Source organism: Entelurus aequoreus, linkage group LG03 (assembly GCF_033978785.1).
Source record: "Entelurus aequoreus isolate RoL-2023_Sb linkage group LG03, RoL_Eaeq_v1.1, whole genome shotgun sequence".
NCBI classification, from domain to species: domain Eukaryota; kingdom Metazoa; phylum Chordata; class Actinopteri; order Syngnathiformes; family Syngnathidae; genus Entelurus; species Entelurus aequoreus.
This window is the reverse complement of record NC_084733.1, coordinates 79,997,079-80,017,946: the sequence shown is the minus strand read 5'-3', so window position 1 is coordinate 80,017,946 and position 20,868 is coordinate 79,997,079. Positions and strand designations below refer to the sequence as shown.

The 20,868-nt window shown below is 40.0% G+C and overlaps 1 protein-coding gene across 4 annotated transcripts in view; it reads right to left on the bottom strand.

Annotated features, from left to right (window-relative positions):
• Positions 1 to 20,421, bottom strand: part of LOC133646931 (uncharacterized) — a 42,892-nt gene extending 22,471 nt beyond the window's left edge. For all 4 annotated transcript variants that reach the window (XM_062042870.1, XM_062042873.1, XM_062042874.1 and 1 more), the window contains exons 1-4: positions 20,130 to 20,421; positions 11,181 to 11,438; positions 7,279 to 7,539; positions 1,564 to 1,815 (exon numbers count right to left, since the gene is read on the bottom strand). In XM_062042870.1, the coding sequence (XP_061898854.1) occupies positions 1,564 to 1,815; positions 7,279 to 7,539; positions 11,181 to 11,438; positions 20,130 to 20,346 (988 nt within the window). In that variant the 5' untranslated portion in view covers positions 20,347 to 20,421. The remainder of the gene's footprint in view (positions 1 to 1,563; positions 1,816 to 7,278; positions 7,540 to 11,180; positions 11,439 to 20,129) is intronic.
• Between the last annotated feature and the right edge of the window lie 447 nt (positions 20,422 to 20,868).

Genomic DNA, 20,868 nt, shown 5'->3' with positions numbered 1-20,868 from the left:
TATCTTCAAAATGCTCCATGTTTGTGGCATGTCGGGTCGCACACACATCTTTCAGACAAGGAAAGATGTGTGTGCTCTTCCAACCCAATCCAATCCAATCCCCTTTATTTATATAGCACTAACAACAAAACTGTCTACAGAGTGCTGCACATAAAAAAGAAACAATAAAAAGTAATCAAATTACAAGCATTTAAAATGAAACAAGTAAACAATGAAAAATTAAAAAATAGAATAAAATAATAAAAGACATCAATAAAATCAAATAAAACAATTAAAATAAATCAATATGATATAATAAAACAATAAAAGACACGGAGGACCACAAGACTCACGCCGATTTCAAAGCCAGAGAATAAAAGTGGGTTTTAAAACAAGACTTAAAACATTCAACAGTGGGGGCCATTCTGACATGAGGGGGCAGAACATTCCAATGCACCTGTGAGAAGAGGGGAGGGTCGTGTGCCTGGCGATTTTTTCCATCGGAGACATTAAGATATTTATCTATTTGGAAACGTGATAACAAGACATCTGCTGATCGGATTAAGTGTTAATCTGGTCTATCGACAAATTCTGAAGACGAAAGCAGCTGTTCAGGAAGCTAATTGGCTGCCCGTCGTGATGGATGGGTTGGGCAGAGCAGGGGGCACTCAGACCTTGGCGATTTCTGAACTGAATCGCAAAATGGATAACATCTCAGAGAATCTTTGCGCTCTGTAATGCGAACGAATGAACAATTTGAGAGACACAACTAACAACTGAAGTAGGCAAACATAATGGAATGCGTCTGCTCGCTCTAATCAAAACAATACTTTTCTAGAATTTGGCTCCGGGCCTTGGCAAGGGCATGCTGTAAACACTCCGGGGAGTCTGTTGCAGTAAAAGACGCCCTGAAATTCATTTTCCCCTCTTTCATTGATACCTGGGATGTTTTCACTTGGTTGAACTACATATTTGACGCCTCTGTAGCAACCAGCGATTTTGCGATATCACTCTGCGGAATGAAGCAAAAGGCCGTGATGCCAAACGGAGCATCTTCCATGCTTATAGGCACACATGTACCCATGGACTAGTACTATACAGATGCGGATACATTCACCCCCAACCCCCATCCCACATTTTCCCCGCTTCAACCCCAGCAGAACGAGGGACACCAGTTGCAGCGCCCCTGATGGCTGCAGCTTTGGGCCGGATGCCCCTCTTCCCCCGTTGCAGCTCTCGAGATCTTGTGTGTCGTAATATGTGTTCATTTGTGCTTATGTTGCTTTAGGTTTTTTTCTGGTCACAAACTGAGACCACCTCCAAACCACCAAGAAGCTTAGTTTGGAAATTGCTCTTTTTCCTCCATTTCCAATTGTTACCTTTCCTTCCTACCACTTTAAGAGGCGGCGCTCGGTGACGACCTATCAGTCTTCCTGTTCTGTCTACATCTGTAAACTGTATGTCTGTGCTTGGGCGGGTTGTACTGAAAACTACCTTTGCTGTACTTTTTAGGTGTAATGGTAGTAAAGTTCTACTCTACTGTGGCTAACCAAGGTAAAAAAAAAATAGGAAACTCCAACTTACCATTATTTTCTTCTAATTCAGGATTTCTCAGCTCTAAGAAAAGCAGCATCTTCCTGCTGGCTTCTTGACTTTTCTGTACGACGAGATCAATCAGAGACCTAAGAATTGTTTCACGTGTAGGATTTTTAAATATCTCTTCTCTTTCTGTGGGAGTCAAGACATCCTCCTTTTCAAGATAATCCAACAGTTGATGTAGACCATAGAAAGAAATCCTACTACGTTGTATGTATCTAAACTTTGCTTGATGGTCACCTAAAAACAATGCAGACAGAGAAAGTCATGTCAGACATCACAGACCAGGAGAACATGCTCATGTGTGGAGGTGAGGCACATGTCAGGATAATCTGAGTGTAAACTGCAGCTCAGATGGTGTGACAGAATGAAAGAATGAAAGAAGCTGCTGTTTTAAATGCATCCACTGGATGTCGCAATAGCAATTCAAGCGTAACCAACGTCACACATGTCATTATTTAAAAATCAATCAATCAATCAATTAAAGTTTACTTATATATCCCTTAATCACAAATGTCTCAAAGGGCTGTACAAGCCACAGATCCCACATCAGGGCAAGAAAAAACTCAACAACGAGAGCCCTTGGAAAAGACTGCAGATGTGGTAACCCCCCTCTGGGTAATCGGTGCAATGGATGCCGAGTGGATATGGTTAATAACGTGAGAGTCCAGTCCATAGTGGTCCAAGATGACGTGTCAGCTGATTTTAAGCGCCCTGTGGATTGGCTGTACTCCAATCAGCGCAGGTGCAAACAATCAGCTGCTCCTGTTATGGCTGGCGGCAGACTAATGCTGTAGTGACACACAACACCGTCTTTAATTGAAATTAATCCACCCAAAGGATAAAATATAAAAACGGTAAGATCCATCCATCTTCTTCCGCTTATCCGAGGTCGGGTCGCGGGGGCAGCAGCCTAAGCAGGGAAGCCCAGACGTCCCTTTCCCCAGCCACTTCGTCCAGCTCTTCCCGGGGGATCCCGAGGCGTTCCCAGGCCAGCCGGGAGATATAGTCTTCCCAACGTGTCCTGGGTCTTCCCTGTGGCCTCTTACCGGTCGGACGTGCCCTAAACACCTCCCTAGGGAGGCGTTCGGGTGGCATCCTGACCAGATGCCCAAACCACCTCATCTGGCTCCTCTTGATGTGGAGGAGCAGCGGCTTTACTTTGAGCTCCTCCCGGATGGCAGAGCTTCTCACCCTATCTCTAAGGGAGAGCCCCGCCACCCGGCGGAGGAAACTCATTTCGGCCGCTTGTACCCGTGATCTTGTCCTTTCGGTCATAACCCAAAGATCATGACCATAGGTGAGGATAGGAACGTAGATCGACCGGTAAATTGAAAACTTTGCCTTCCGGCTAAGCTCCTCCTTCACCACAACGAATCTATATAGCGTCTGCATTACTGAAGACGCCGCACCGATCCGCCTGTCGATCTCACGATCCACTCTTCCCTCTCTCCTGAACAAGACTCCCTTGGGGCAGGGTCTCCTCCCCAACCCGGAGATGGCACTCCACCCTTTTCCGGGTGGAGTCTTTGCATCTTAAAACGGTAAGATACAAAGACTTAAGTCACCATGACCATCATCCTTGAAGTAGTTTGAGTTCCGTGCAGCGCTCGCAGTTGGTTGATGGCGCTATGCGCACCCTGAACTCCATTATAAAAATGTGTCTTTCTACATTTGTTCTTGGTTCTTTTTTATTTAATGCTTAAATCTAACATGTTCACATTGGTTGAGTTTGTAGTTTTGTTACCTTTAATTCGGCTATAATGGTGTCATTTTGAAAATTGTTTTAATTATATTATAATTGTAATATTTCAATGATGATAATAATGTGTTGTGGCAGGTGCGGATTTCACCAATGTGGCGGTTTGAGGAAACACTCGGTTGCTTTTCCAAACACGTCTTTAATGGTAAACTGCCAACATGAGAACGCTAAACAGGAAGTGCTTAAAGTTTAATGGCTTTGTAAATACACTGAGACAAAGTCTAAGTTCATTGTGGTCTTCATGGTGATTTTGAACCTGCACCAATTTTTTGTGTTCCCTTCCAGAGTTTCTCCTTGTTCCCATTGGGTTGAGTTTTTTCTTGCCCTGATGTGGGATCTGAGCCGAGGATGTCCTTGTGATTAGTGCAGCCCTTTGAGACATTTGTGATTGAGGGCTATATAAGTAAACTTTGGTTGGTTGATTGATTGATTGATTATTATCAGTCATATTAATAAAAGACAAATATCTCTACTTTGTCTTTGTCAAAGTAGTTCTCATTGATGAAAGTTAGGGACCTTTTCTATCATAAATCTACACACTTAATTTATATTGTTTTAGGTTAAGCAGGACAGACTTCTGTTAAAACTGTTATTTCTATTATTTTAAGTTCAGCAGAAAAAGTTTCTTTGAAGACAAATAAAGATATTCTGTTAGGTTTGCTTATGATTGAACAATTGGTTTCCCATGTATTTGTGTTACTCCAAAACCTGCGCATCTAATTCCATTATGGTTGGATTTAAATAGTATAAAAATATGTTGTAGATTGTCAGTCGTCAGGTCATATAATCCACAAAGATTGAATGGATGCAACTCTGACAGACGAACATCACTGCCGTTTTTTGGTTTGGTCGCGGTTGAAAAACCACATATCTGTGTTTTGGTCCCTTTTCCTTTCAGCTGCCATGGTTCCCAAGGGAAGGTGGGAGTCACGACCACAGCTGTTTTCAATCACCCTCTGCCTATTTAGTCTCATCTCACGCACCTGTTGGAGCGGGATCTTTCCACGTTGTTCCTACACGTTGCTCCACGCCAACTCATCTTGGTTCCAGTCTTCCTGCTCGTTGAGTTTATTTTTGCGTCATCTCGATTCTGTAAGTTTTTGTAATTGAGTGCTCGGTCCTGCCGTTTTTCCCTTGCGGTCTACTTTTGTTTGTTACTTATTTTATTTGTACTTTTCTCCCCTCAGCGGTATTGTCTTATGTTTTCGTCACTGCTAGCCTAGCGTAGTTTGCTGGCTTTAATAATCCTGGCCCTTACAACCCGGATCATCATTAGGGCCCGAGCAGCAAAGGCTGTTTTTCTCCCACTTTGATCACATTTTTGCGGCCCTTAACATGAACAAAAACTCACCAATATATGCAAGCACCTTCGGTTTGGTGAAAAATTGTATATTTTGTCGTTACCGAAAATGAAATTTCAAAATTGACTCTATAGCACCCCCTTCAAAGTTTGAAAAAAATTAGCTCCTCCCACCAGATTCACCTAAAAAAGATGGAGACCTCTATCATGACGGGATGCACATAAAAGCCTCAAGAACCCATACTTGAAAACAAACATGAAGTCGGTCATCTTGGTTTCCGTCTGCCATTTTTAGGCCAAAAACAGGGGTCGTACTTTAACAAACTTTGACCAAATAAGTTGTGGTTTAAATGACAGATACTAGACGTACCGGCGATGATAAATTGCAAAGGAATTTTGCCGAAGTCATAAGATGTGGGCGTGGTATGGCTACAAACTTTGAGCCGATAATTCACCACAAAACACAAAACGTTAATACGTCGGCTCCACAAAAATCGGTCTTAACCCTAATTGGTAGAAATAATGATGACGACATCTGTCAGTTCCTGTTTGTACCCATTCGTATTGGGTGGCGCCTTAAGACGAAAACTGCTCAATCAACCATCAAACTGTCATTACTGCACTTTAGATGATCAGGCTTTTAAAGGCCTACTGAAACCCACTACTACCGACCACGCAGTCTGATAGTTTATATATCAATGATGAAATCTTAACATTGCAACACATGCCAATACGGCCAGGTTAACTTATAAAGTGCAATTTTAAATTTCCCCCGACACTTCCGGTTGAAAACGTCTATGTATGATGACGTATGCGCGTGACGTCACGGAGGCAACGGAAGTATTGGTACACCAATGTGTCCCAATACAAACAGCTCTGTTTTCATCGAAAAATTCCACAGTATTCTGGACATCTGTGTTGGTGAATCTTTTGCAATTTGTTTAATGAACAATGGAGACTGCAAAGAAGAAAGCTGTAGGTGGGATCGGTGTATTAGCGGCGGACTACAGCAACACAACCAGGAGGACTTTGAGATGGATAGCAGACGCGCTAGCCGCCAACCTCACCTTGACTTCCTCCGTCTCCGGGCCGCCGACCGCATCAGTGATCGGGTGAAGTCCTTTGTCGTACCGTCGATCGCTGGAACGCAGGTGAGCACGGGTGTTGATGAGCAGATGAGGGCTGGCTGGCGTAGGTGGAGAGCTAATGTTTTTATCATAGCTCTGACGAGGTCCTGTAGCTAAGTTAGCTTCAATGGCGTCGTTAGCAACAGCATTGTTAAGCTTCGCCAGGCTGGAAATTATTAACCGTGTATTTACAGGTCCATGGTTTAATACTATTGTTCATTTTCTGTCTATCCTTAAAGTCAGGGGTTTATTTATTTTGTTTCTATCTGCATTTGAGCCCGATGCTATCACGTAAGCTCCGTAGCTAAAGTGTTTCGCCGATGTTTTGTCGTGGAGATAAAAGTCACTGTGAATGTCCATTTCGCGTTCTCGACTCTCATTTTCAAGAGGATATAGTATCCGAGGTGGTTTAAAATACAATTCCGTGATCCACAATAGAAAAAGGAGAAAGTGTGGAATCCAATCAACCCTTGTACCTAAGTTACGGTCAGAGCGAAAAAAGATACGTCTTGCACTGCACTCTAGTCCTTCACTCTCACGTACCTCATCCACGAATCTTTCATCCTCGCTCAAATTAATTGGGTAATCGTCGCTTTCTCGGTCCGAATCTCTCTCGCTGCATTGTAAACAATGGGAAAATGTGAGCAGCCCTTCCTCCTGTGACGTCACGCTACTTCCGGTATAGGCAAGGCTTTTTTTTATCAGCGACCAAAAGTTGCAAACTTTATCATCGTTGTTCTCTACTAAATCCTTTCAGCAAAAATATGGCAATATCGCGAAATGATTAAGTATGACACATAGAATGGATCTGCTATCCCCGTTTAAATTTAAAAAAATCATTTCAGTAGGCCTTTAAATTGGGGTCTGTTCATGATTACAAATTGATATCAACACCAATATCACTCTCTTGTGGTGGAAAATCATAACAGTCATTACTTCCTTCCACATTCTCCCATCTTCCTGAAATTTTGGATGGATGCTGAGGCATTAGGAATGGCGTGGGGAAGTGGGTACGGGGGGTAAGGGCCCTTTTAACGCTGCTTGCAGTTTTTGGTGAAATTAAAAGGACTCTGTCTGTATATTTGCCTCTCTGGTATTTTTGGAATAAAAGCGTAACATGAAAAACTATAATAGTTGCATCACAAGCGAATGGGACAAGTTTGGGGTGATTTGGACAAGTGGGGTGACCTCATTAGTCAGAAATTGTATTTTAGAATAACTTAAAAACTGTAACGGACAAGATTTTGGACAAGTTTTGGAAGATTTGGACAAGGTGGGGGGCCAACTTCACACAGGTTCTAAAACAGGTTGCAAGCTCACACCCAAATACATGAATCTCATGATTTCACACTTTGGCATTGTTTAACACGAGTATCCAACATTGTAACAACATTTGTAAGTCAGAAAAGAGGAAAATCTTCAGGTCCCCTTTAACATTTTTAGTCCATAGGTCTGCTTGTTAAAGTAGGTCTACAGTGGCTAAACAATGTCACAAAATGGAAACTACGACTCACCCCAACTGTCATCAAATCTTGGATCTCTCAGCTTTAAGAAAAGCAGCATCTTCCTGCTTGCCTCTTGACCTTTCTGTAGGACCAGATTCATCAGAGACCGAGCACTTTCTCTGTGGTCAGGATTCTTTGATATCTTTTCTGCCTCAATGGGACTCAAGACAAACTCCTTTACAAGGTCATCCAACAGTTGACGTAGAACCGAGGAAGACACATCAGACACGATCCTAGACTTCATGTGTAGAATCTTTGCTCGGTGGTCCCCTAAAAAACAATGCAAAATGAGAAAGTCATGCCGCTCAGATGGCGTGATTGACCAAATATTCTGAACAAAAATATAAACGCAACACTTTTGTTTTTGCTCCCGTTTTTCACGAGTTGAACTCAAAGATGTAAAACATACAAAAAAAAACTATTTCTCCCAAATATTGTTCACAGATCTGTGTAAAGCTGTGTTAGTGAGCATTTCTTCTTTGCCAAGATAGTCCATTCCACCTCACAGGTGTGTCATATCAAGATGCTAATTAAACAGCATGATTATTGCACAGGTGTCCCTTAGGCTGCCCACAATATGTGCAGTTTTGCTTTCTTGAGGGTCTGGGGGTATCTGGTGTGACCACCATTTGCCTCACGCAGGCATAGAGTTGTGGATTGTGACCTGTGGAATGTTGGTCCACGCCTCTTCAATGGCTAGCTAGATATTGTCAGGAAGTCGTATACGCCGACCCACAGCATCCCAAACATGCTCAATGGGTGAGTCCGGTTAGCATGCAAGAACTGGGATGATTTTTATCTTCCAGGAATTGTGTACAGATGCTAGCAACATAGGGCCGTGCATTGTCATGCTGCAACATGAGGTGATGGTCTCGGGTGAATGACACAACAATGGGCATCAGGATCTCGTCACTGTATCTGTGTACATTCAAAATGCCATCAATAAAATGCACTTGCGTTCGTTGTCCATAATGTACGCCTGCCCATACCATAACCCCACTCCCATCATAGGCCACTCCATTCACAACGTTGACATCAGCAAACCGCTCTCCCACACACACTGTCTGCCATCTGCCCTGAACAGTAAAAACCAGGATTCATCCGTGAAGAGAACAACTCTCCAACGTGCCAGACGCCATCGAATGTGAGCATTTGCTAGTCAGCTCGAGACCCTGATGAGGACTACGAGCATGCAGATGAGCTTCCCTGAAACGGTTTCTCACAGTTTGCGTAGAAATTCTTTGGTTATACAAACCAATTGTTGCAGCAGCTGTCCGGGTGGCTGGTCTCAGACGATCATGGAGGTGCACCTAGGTCCTAGGCTGGTGTGGTTAGACATAGTCAGCGGTGGTGAGGCCGATTGGATGTACAGCCAAAATCTCAGAAACTCCTTTGGAGACGGCTTAGGGTAGAAAAATGAACATTCAATTCGTGGGCAACATCTCTGGTAGACATTCCTGCAGTCAGCATGCCGACTGCACGCTCCCTCAAAACTTGCGACATCTGTGGCCTTGTGCTGTGTGATAAAACTGTGCTTTTCGGACTAGCCTTTTATCGTGGGCGGCTTAAGGCACACCTGTGCCATAATCATGAAGTCTTTTGAGCGCTTTGTCCTGCCCCATCCCAAGGACATCACCGCCCCCCTCCTGGACCCACTGCAGTTCGCCTACAGAGCCAACAGGTCTGTGGATGATGCAGTGAAACTGGCCTTCCACTTCATTCTAGAGCATCTGGACTCCCCAGGAACCTAAGCCAGGATCCTGTTTGTGGACTTCAGCTCTGCCTTCAGCACCATCCTCTCTGGACTGCTACGAGACAAGCTCTACCACCTCAGCGTGCCCGACTCCCTCTGCAGATGAATCAATGACTTCCTGACGGACCGAAGACAGCACGTGCGGCTGGGGAAGATTGTCTCGGACAGTCGAACCACGAACACTGGTACTTCTCAGGGCTGCGTACTTTCCCCCTGGCTCTTCTCCCTGTATACAAACTGCTGCACCTCCAGTCACCAGTCCGTAAAGCTGACCAAGTTTGCGGACGACACCACCCTCATCGGGCTCATCTCGGATGACGATGAGTCCGCCTACAGGAGAGAGATTGACCGGCTGGCGTCCTGGTGCAGCCTCAACAACCTGGAGTTGAACACCCAGAAGACAGTGGAGATGATCATGGACTTCAGGAAAGTCACAGCTTCACCATCCCCCCTCACCCTGATGTATTCTCCCATTCCCGTCTCCATCGTGGACTCCTTCCATTTCCTGGGCACCACCATCACCCAGGACCTCAAGTGGAAACCAACCATCAGCTCCCTCATCAAGAAGGCCCAGCAGAGGATGTACTTCCTGCGGCAGCCGAGGAAACTTAAGGTGCCGACCGAGATGCTGGTGCAGTTCTACACGGCCATCATCGAGTCCATCCTCACCTCCTCCATCACCGTGTGGTTCCCCATAGCCACAGACCGGGACAAGCATCGACTACAGCGCATCGTACGTGCTGCTGAGAAGGTTATTGGCTGCAGGCTCTCATCCCTCCAGGACCAGGAGGCGTGTGGGTCGGATCACAGCTGACTCTTCTCACCCTGGACACAAACTATTCTCCTCAGGCAGGAGACTACGGTCCATCCAGACCCACACCTCCCGCCACCTGAACAGTTTTTTTCCCTCGGCCATCAGACTCATGAACAATAACAAGATCTGATAGCTCAGTTACAGCTCATTTTTATTCTTATTCTGTGTTATATGTGTTTTATGTTGCACGATTGCACCAAGAACAATTCCTAGTTTGGGAACCCGTTCTCAAACAATGGCAATAAAAACTATTCTGATTTCGATTCTGAAGTATCATCCCTGCCGGAGGAGGAATAGCTAAACATGTTTCATTACACACCAGAGGAGGATAGAATAGCTCACCGCTGACAACGAGCTAGCTCTCCTGAATGTAAACAAATGCCATGGGTTGATCAATACCTGAAATCCACTGTAATGATACTAAGTACAAGAGTGTATCTAGTCGATACTACTATGATTACATCGATATTTTTTAGCATCACAAAATCTTTTTTCGTTTTTTTTTAATCATATTATTTTTATAAACTCAGAAAATATGTCACACATGAGAACTTTGAATATGACCAATGTATGATCCTGTAACTACCTGGTATCGGATCGATACCTAAATGTGTGGTATCATCCAAAACGAATCAAAAGTATCCAAACAACAGAAGAATAAGTGATTATTACATTCTAACAGAAGTGTAGATGGAACATGTTGAAACAGAAAGTAAGCAGATATTAAATGTAAATGAACAAGTAGATTAATAATGTTGACAAAAACAAAATAATTGAATGATAAATGACACAATATGTTACTGCAGACGTTAGCAGACAAATTAGGAGCCTTTGTTTGCTTACTTACTAATGAAAGAAAAGTTGTCTAGTATGTTTACTATTTCATTTAAGCACAAAATTGTTCCTGGATTGCAATAAGAAACATATGTTTAATGTATGTAATATGTTTTGTTAAAATAAAGCCAATATTGCCTTTTTTTGTGGTCCCCTTCAATTAGAAAAGTATCGAAATACATTTTGGTACCGGTACAAAAATATTTTTATCGGGACAACCCTACTTTGTATTAGAAACGACAACATTTCTAATGTCTGCCCCACAACAACAGCACAGATAAAAAATAAGGAACTTAGTGACTACAATGGCGGACTCACAGGTTGTGCAAATTCCAAATGGCTCGTTTGGAGGAAGTATGAAGGAAAACAAGATTGTTTTATAAATATTCCTGCAATGCCTCCATGGTTTGTCACACCTCAACAAATAATGCAAATAATGAAGGTGGTTTATATTGCAGAGTTAAAACCATTAGTCCATAGGTCTGGTTGTAAAGGGCATCTCCAACTCACCATGGATTGTAACGAAAAAATATTTGTTCCGGACTAAGAAACGTGTCACCTTCTCGCTTGCTTCAGGGCCTTTCTGTTCTGCCAGAGCAAAGAGACATCGAACTATTTCTCTAAGGTCAGGGTTCTTCAATATGTGTTCTCTTTCTGTGGGACTCAAGACTTGGTCCTTTTCAAGATCATCCATCAGCTGATGAAGATCAGAGGACAACTCGTGCCTCTCCGTAGGCCTCTTTTTCGGAACGTTGGATGGTTCAAACGCTGAAAAACAATGGAAACATAGAAAGTCAGTAAGCGGTCTTTTTTACGTGCCTCCACTTCGACTGCGTCTTCTCCCCTGTCAGCCATGTTATAGTGTTTAGCGCTTCAGTATGGAGTCCACGGACAGTTAGGACACGTACTACTTGTTATTGTAACTACGCCCGACTAGAATGGCAATCTCGCGCAAAGCATTTTGGGTAAATTTCGACCATTTACGGAGATATCCACTGATGTCATCAATGGGAAAAACGTCTCAAATTGGGATAATTTGGAGGAAGTATGAAGGAAGGCAATATCTCAGTTTCAGTTCACATTTCCGGGACTTATGCAGATCCTAAATACACAAAAACAGGTACCAAAGGGTAAGACAAGTTGGTTTTGCATAACAGGTCCGGTGTAACATTGAATTGAATATAATCATAGCACTGTTGCTAACTGCTAAACAAGAAATACAAACTACAAACACAATAAAACGATCGCTTTCTGTACAACGACCAATGGGATGTTTATATCTTTCAGCACAAGACCTGCCTTCCCCGTTTAGACGATGACTTCAACATACTCCGCACTTCTCAGGTAGAAATGCTGGACGCAAACGAGGATCTTGCCGTGTCTTCAGGTCTAAATCAAACTTCAAGGTTGACCAACTTCTCAATTTATGGCCACATCCTTCCACTATGTAAATGCGGCGTAAAATGTATAATCCTGCACAAACTTTTACCATCTCAGAGGTGACGCAGCAGCTCAATATGTACTGACATACTGATATAAGTTATATATATATATATATATATATATATATATATATATATATATATATATATATATATATATATATATATATATATATATATATATATATATATATATATATATATATATATATATATATATATATATATATATTAGGGCTGCAACTAACGATTAATTTGATAATCGATTAATCTGTTGATTATTACTTCGATTAATCGATTAATAATCGGATAAAAGAGACAAACTACATTTCTATTCTATCCAGTATTTTATTGAAAAAAAAACAGCATACTGGCACCATACTTATTTTGATTATTGTTTCTCAGCTGTTTGTAAATGTTGCAGTTTATAAATAAAGGTTTATTAAAAAAAAAAAAAAAAAAAAAATAAATAAAATCTTTAATTAAAAAAATAAATAAATAAAAAAAACTCTGCGCATGCACATAGCATAGATCGAACGAATCGATGACTAAATTAATCGGCCACTATTTTAATAATCGATTTTAATCGATTTAATCGATTAGTTGTTGCAGCCCTAATATATATATAAGCTTGTTATCTCTCTGTGATCAAGGTGCCACTAAAAGTAGTCCCTCTGCGTTAGCTTTTCTAATAACAATGTCCCTAATACGTGTTTGATATGCAGGTCATGACATGTAAATGGAGTATTGTTGGCGGTTTTTAGGGGGATTTATAGGCGGATTAGATGACTCGCTTCTAACAGTGAATACTATTATCACACAAGTTTTTTATACATTTTATTAGTAGATTTTTGTTCAAAACTAAAGTGTAAAAAAAATATGGTAAGTTGCAATAATTTCACCTCCAAATTGTATGTATATTACTGTAAATGGAAAAACAGTACTGCTGTTTTTATGGTAAAAAAAAAAAAAAAAAGGCAGCTCAATTGCCAAAATTTTACTGTAAAATGTAAATTTGTTATTTTACTTTAAATAAAAAAAACTGCAATTTTACAGTAAAATTTTGACGCATGAGCTGCCAGTTTGTTTGGTTTTTTTTCGTACCGCAAATCAACAAGTGTAGATTTTTCTACTAAATCTTTCTCGCTCTCCGTTGAGTTTTAATGTGGCCACTCAGTGCTCGGCTGTGTTTAGTCACTTTGAGCCTGTGTCCATGCCTGAGCTTACAGGAATAGTCCACAAACTGAAACCCTCGTCCTGTCCCACAGACCCAGTCCCCCCTCGCTTTTTTAAAGAAATCTGGAACACTATTGACTTGTCTGTTAGGGACATCATCAACAGCAGCTTGATTTCTGGCTGTGTCCCCTCTTTTTGTAAAAGAGCTGTTGTCGAGCCTTTGATAAAAAAAACAGGTCTAGATCCGACATGTTTGTCAAATTATCGGCCCATTTCCAAATAACCTTTTGTGTCAAAAATACTGGAGAAATGTGTTTTAGCGCAACTGCAGCCTTTTTTAGATGAAAATAGCACTTTAGATCCATTTCAGTCTGGATACAAGGCTTTGCACAGTACTGAATCTGCACTTTTAAAGGTTTTTAATGACTTGCTTTTTTTTTTTTTTTTTTTTTTTTTTTATGTCCTGCCCAGCTTCTCGGGCAAATCATATAGCAGATGTAGATGCCCATATCGGCTGTTCAGATTTACTTTACAAAAGAGAAGTGTAGGATACTTCTCTTGTTGCCTTACTTGTATTTTGACTTTATTAAATGTATTTATATTATCATTTGGTGCAGCCGGGCCGGAGCAGGAGGGGATAGAAAGAGAGAAAAAGGAAGACAGAGGGGGGAATTGTGGGGACAAGAGGGGGATTAGACAGAGAGACAAAAACAACAACAGCAAACACAACAACAACAACAACAGAGCAACATCAGCAAATACGACATGTACAAATATGATGGTAAAAGTAATAGCAAATAAGCAGTTAGCGAAAATTAAAAAAAAAAAAAAAAAAAATACAGAAATGACAATGAGCATTATTACACTAAAAATGGAGCAATATGAATACCAATAGAAATAGTGCTATTGATAATAAACAATACCAGTACTTTACCTTTATTATCAACAATACAATTGTTCAAATGCAACAATACATATACGTAATGATAACTTGAGATACGAAAGAATGCAGAAAAATGGAGGGGAAGAAAGAGAAGCAACCTTAACCTTGTAGATTGTTATAGTAACAATAGGTTAAGCTTTGTCAGTGTGCCATGTGTTATACCCAGTTTACCCTAGGGCAACAACGTTAATATATGTTTGATGAAACGTGATTATGTGCATGAGTGTATGTGTGCTTTTTTACTTGTATATGTACAGTATGTGTATGTGTGCTTGTACAGTGAATGTATATGTACAGTATGTGTATATGTGTGTACAGCGAATGTATATGTACAGTATGTGTATACAGTATGTGTGTTTGAACAGTGAATGTATATGTACAGTATGTGTAAATGTGTGTTTGTACAGTGAATGTATATGTACAGTATATGTATGTGTGTGTTTGTACAGTGAATGTATGTGTAGTATGTGTGTGTTTGTACAGTGAATGTATATGTACAGTATGTGTATATGTATGTTTTTACAGTGAATGTATATGTACAGTATGTGTATACAGTATGTTTGTATAATGAATGTGCGTGTGGATGTACGAACTTTGAGTGTGTAAATATGTACTGTATTTATTTGTATATGTATGTGGGAGCGTAGGTACCTATGTATGTCTGTATGTATGTGTGTGAGTATATGTGAATTTGCATGTACAATACATTTGACTCCCAGTGTGTGCGGGAGCCAGAGTACGGCCCCAGACTCCCCGAGAACCCAACCCACAAACAGTAGGTGTGGTGCCCAGGGAACCAGGGGCCACCGCCCCCACGCAGCCAAGACGGACAGCGACAGGAACCCCAGAGCCTGGCCCACCGTGCCGCCCACAAGGGCCAGCAGCAGGCCGCAGACAGACGCACCCGGCAGAGGACAAGGCACGAGAAAAACAGGGGGAAGCCAGACCCCAAGCCAGCGAGAGACCACACCCCACACGGACAGAAAGGCGGGACGCCCCGCCCGAGGGGCCCGGAGACCCCCCGCAACCGGACGGGAAGACCGCCCCCGCCCCACCGGCAACAGGGCCCCCACGAGCCCCCCCCCACCCCCGGAGAGCGCGGCGAGGCCAGCCCACGGCCACCCCACCCAAGCCGGCCGCCACAGGACCACCCAGCACGGGGCCACAGGAACCACCCACCCCACCCGCAGGGACCCCAACGATGGAGATGGAACAACCAACGCCGAGTCCCCCCCCCCCGAGGTAGGGGAATAAATAAATAAAATAAATAAATACATAATAATAATAATAATAATATTAATAAAATATATTTTTTTTTAAAAAGGGGGGAAAAAAATAAATAAATAAATAATTAAATCTATTTATAAAAAAAAAAAAAAAAAAAAAAAAAAAAGAATTAAAAGAAGATCACAGACATGCTGACTCACAAGGTCGCTACCCCAACAACTGGCTGACTCGCAGCACCTCGGAATACCCTGCAGCACCAAGCCACCACAGTAGACGCAGGGACCAGACCCAGCAGGCCCCAACCAAGACGGCCACCCGGAAGGGATGGACGGCGGGACCCAGGAGCTCCAGACACGCAAATGACTTGCTTTTAATGTCTGATTCTGGTAGCTCTGCCATTTTAGTGCTTTTAGATCTTACAGCTGCCTTTGATACAGTCGACCACACAATTCTTTTAGACCGCCTGAGAGACTGTGTGGGTGTCAGGGGGACTGCATTAGAGTGGTTCAGATCCTACCTGTCAGAGAGGTCCTTCTCTGTCAGGCTGGGGGACGCCACCTCTTCTTCTGCTCCGCTTTACTGTGGTGTCCCCCAGGGATCCATTCTAGGCCCCATCCTGTTTTCCTTGTACATTCTCCCTCTTGGAGAGATTTTTAAGAAACATGGAGTGTCTTATCACTTTTATGCAGATGACTGCCAAATGTATATGCCAATTTCAAAAGGCCACGGCCCCCTGACACCCCTTCTCAACTGTCTATGTGATGTCAAGGCTTGGTTAGCCCAGAATTTTTTAATAATGAATGAGGGAAAAACGGAAATTTCAGTTTTTGGTCCGGCCCTCACTGACTTGGGACCATTGCAAAATCATGTGCGTCCCAAAGTCACCAGCCTTGGCGTCACTATAGACAGCGATTTTAAATTTGACAAACAAGTCAATGGCGTTTTAAAATCGTGTTTTTATCATCTTCGTCTTTTAGCAAAGGTAAAACCATTTTTATCTTTTAACCTTTTTGAACAAGTCATGCATGCTTTTATTTCAAGTCGCCTGGACTACTGCAATGCACTTTATGCTGGAATTAGCCAAAAAGCTCTCTCCCGGTTGCAGTTAGTCCAGAACGCGGCAGCACGACTTTTAACAGGGGCCAGGAAACGCGAGCATATAACCCCAATTCTTCGGAGTTTGCACTGGCTCCCTGTTCATTTTAGAATTGATTTTAAATCCTTGCTGTTTGTTTTTAAAGCTTTACATGGACTGGCACCTCAGTATATCTCGGACCTCATCCAAATTTACACACCTGCGCGCGCTCTGAGGTCCGAGAGCCAGCTCCAGCTCGTGGTGCCCAGGACGAGACTTAAAACCAGGGGAGACAGGGCCTTCTCTGTGGTCGGCCCTAAACTCTGGAACACTCTGCCCCTCCATGTTCAAACTGCTCCCACAGTGGAGTGTTTTAAGTCTCGTCTTAAGACCCACTTTTATTCTTTGGCTTTTAACACTACGTGAGTTGTGTGGTCTTCTGTCCTCTGTTGTCCTGTGTGGTTAGGGTTAGGGTTATAAATTTTGATGTCTATTTTACTGTTTTAATTGGTTTTACCCTTTAAAATCGTTTTTAATCATATTTATTTTTTATATTGTCTCTGTATTGGTTTTCTATTCATTTATTCTTTGTTTTTATTCAGTCATTGGTGTAGCATAATATTGTTTTTAATATTATTTTTAATATCGTTTTTAATATTGTTTTTAATATTGTTTTTAACATGGCTGTGCAGCACTTTGGAAACATTCTTGTTGTGTAAATGTGCTATATAAATAAAGTGGATTGGATTGGATTGGATTTTCGGTGTATTACTGTAAATGCCAAAACAGCACTAGAGTTTATTACAGTAAAATAAAAGCACAGTTGTTTTTATTTAGAGAAAAATGCTGTAAAAACCACAGTAAATTGATACTTTTACATTGCACAATTTGATGGACAACTTGCTTTGAAATAATTATTATTAGCATTTATTTCTATTTAAAAAATGGTTTGAATTTTTGATCATATATTTTTGCATAATTAGACAATATTTAAGTTAACATAATTTGTGATTACATGCAGTACTTTTTTTTTTTTCTTCCCCAAAATAGAAAGAAATAATTCATTTAGTAAGAAAAGTTACAGTACTTTATTGATACCTATTATTTCCGGGCTTTCGAGGGCCAAATAAAATGGCGTTGCGGGCCACATCTGGCCCCCGGGCCTTGAGTTAGACACCTGTGGTCTAGTACAAGCACAATTTTACAGTTTACAATACACAAAAAAGAGAAAACATAAATATAGTGGAAATGACAGCCCCCGCGACTCCGAAAGGAACAAGCGGTAGAAAATGGAGGGATGGATGGATTGAAAACTGCTTAAATATATAAAATATAAATAGTTTTTATAGTCAGAAATAAATGAACAAAATAATGAATATGCAAACATTTTGAGCTGCATGCGTGCATTTTAAATTGACTTTAAAAAAAACACTTCTACTACAAATTTATAAGAAGAGACTTTCAGGCCGGAGTGGGGAAAAAAACTGCAAAGGTGCAAAATATGTGACAAGAACACAAGCAGATTATTTGGTGGCAGAAATTAAACAATTTAGGTTAAATTGTGATAAAATTAAGTTTTGTTATGACTAGATCAGGGGTGTCAAACTCGTTTTCATTGCAGTTATGGTTGCCCTCAGGGGGCTGCTCTTAACACTGAGTAATATATGAATATACATGTACACACACACATATATATATATATATATATATATATATATATATATATATATATATATATATATATATATATATGTATATATATATATATATATATATATATATATATATATATATATATATATATATATATATATATATATATATATATTAGGGCTGCAACAACTAATCGATTAAATTGATTAAAATCGATTATAAAAATAGTTGGCGATTAATTTAGTCATCCATTCGTTGGATCGATGCTATGCGCATGCGCAGAGGCTACTTTCTTTAATTATTTTTTTATAAACCTTTACTTATAAACTGCAACATTTACAAACAGCTGAGAAAGAATAATCAAAATAAGTATGGTGCCAGTATGCTGTTTTTTTTCAATAAAATACTGGAAAGGATAGAAATGTAGTTTGTCTCTTTTATCCGATTATTAATCGATTAATCGAAGTAATAATCAACAGATTAATCGATTATCAAATTAGTTGTTAGTCGCAGCCCTAATATATATATATATATATATATATATATATATATATATATATATATATATATATATATATATATATATATATGTATATATTTATATATATATATATATATATATATATATATATATATATATATATATATATATATGTATATATTTATATATATATATATATATATATATATATATATATATATATATATATACATACATATATATATTAAAGTTAAAGTACAAACGATTGTCACACGCACAATAGGTGTGGCAAAATTATTCTCTGCATTTGACCCATCACCCTTGATCACCCCCCGGGAGGTATATATATATATATATATATATATATATATATATATATATATATATATATATATATATATATATATATATATATATATATATATATATATATATATATATATATATGTATATATATATATATATACACACATAAAAATGTACTTTAAAACCTGGCAGCTCAGTCACCAGAATTTTACAGGAAAAGCAGTGTTTTTTTTTACAGCATATAAAAAAGTTGAATAAATGGAAAAACAACACTGTCTTTAGCGGTACAATTCAACAGAGCTGTCAGTTTGTTATTTTTTTACCGTAAAATCTTGTTGTTTTAATTTTTTTTTTTTTGTAAATGTTTTAGTGTCTTACTGTATATGGAAGAAAACAGTACCAAAGTTGCTTTTACGGTAAAAAAAAAAAAGTTCACTCGGCGGAATTTAATCGTACAATCTATTGTCAATTTTACAGTTTAAAATTTAATTGATCATTTGTTTTGAAATCATAAGTCAAGCAGATATTTAAGCACAGTATTTATCTTTATATTAACAAAAAATATTTTTGGAATACATGATATTAGAATATTTTGATTTTGATAATATTGAATTTTAAAAGATATGCAATTGCATGCAGTACAAGATTTTTAATGTCAAAAGGAAAAGAACAAATTGATGTTTAGTAAGAAAAGATTAAGCATTTTATTAACGCATATTATTTCCAGGCTTTCGTGGGCCAAATAAAATAATGTGGCGGGCCAGATTTGGCTCTCGGGCCTTGAGTTTGACACCTGTGGACGAGATGTTATGAAAAATAAACAGTAAAATGTGTGAAATGGGCATTGTTTGGCATATCTGTATTTTTAAGGCAAAAAAAGTAATTATTGTATCGACTCATGAGTTAAAATTGCTCTCCATGTTGCTTTTAGTCTTGGTTCGCAATTTTAAAAAAGCAGATTATTAGTTGAGTAATGGTGGGAAATAAAACATTTAGGCGGCACAAGCCATGTTTTGTTGCCCCGCCTCCAATAATGACGTCATACTTCCTGGTCTAAATGTTCGACGTTGTGTTGTTAGAGCAACTCGTCATTTATAGCAAAGGCGCCAAAAAGTTCAGACTTTGTCACGTTAAAAAAAAATAGTAGAATAGTTACATATATTTTCCAGGAGGCGACCCAGTGAAGACTGTATCGAGGCGAGAGTTTCGCGGACGCCCAGCGAGGAACGCAGGACTTCCACCACCTGCGACGGTTCGGTGTAACTTCCTTCCTTCAACAACCCTCGGCTCCTCAGTGTAGTACAAAACTCCTGGAAGTCTTCAGGAGTCAGTTCTGACAGCCTTTTTACCTCATTCGATTCGCTGAGCTCCATCTCTCTCACAAACTCACAGTCCGTCCAAAACTCAAAACAGTCACTCGTCCGACCGTAAGGGCGAGTTCGGGGGTTTTCCGGAATGGTGGGGGGCGCGAACACAATGACGTCATCAGTGCATTTGCATAATTTGCTATGATATGTAAATAAAAATGTATACATACGTTTAAAAACAAATTTGAATATTAATTACAATCAACATTTTTTTTTTATCATATCTTTTTGCTCTATTTTTCAGATTATTGTACAATTTGCTTTGTTGAGAATTTTTCAAGTGTTTGGACACTTAGTGACTTTTTTTTCTTTATCAAAAACGACGAGCAACAAATCTAGCATCTTTTTCTGGTGTTATTATAAACTGCATTTTTGTTCTGCTTCTGTCGCTCGATGTCTGCGACGAACAGCGAGCATCAGCGTTTTACGTACACTGCAAGTATATATATAATGTAGTAACAGACACCTTCGTAACAATATGTAATGTGCACAATATACACACTGCAAGTATACACATAATTTAGTAAC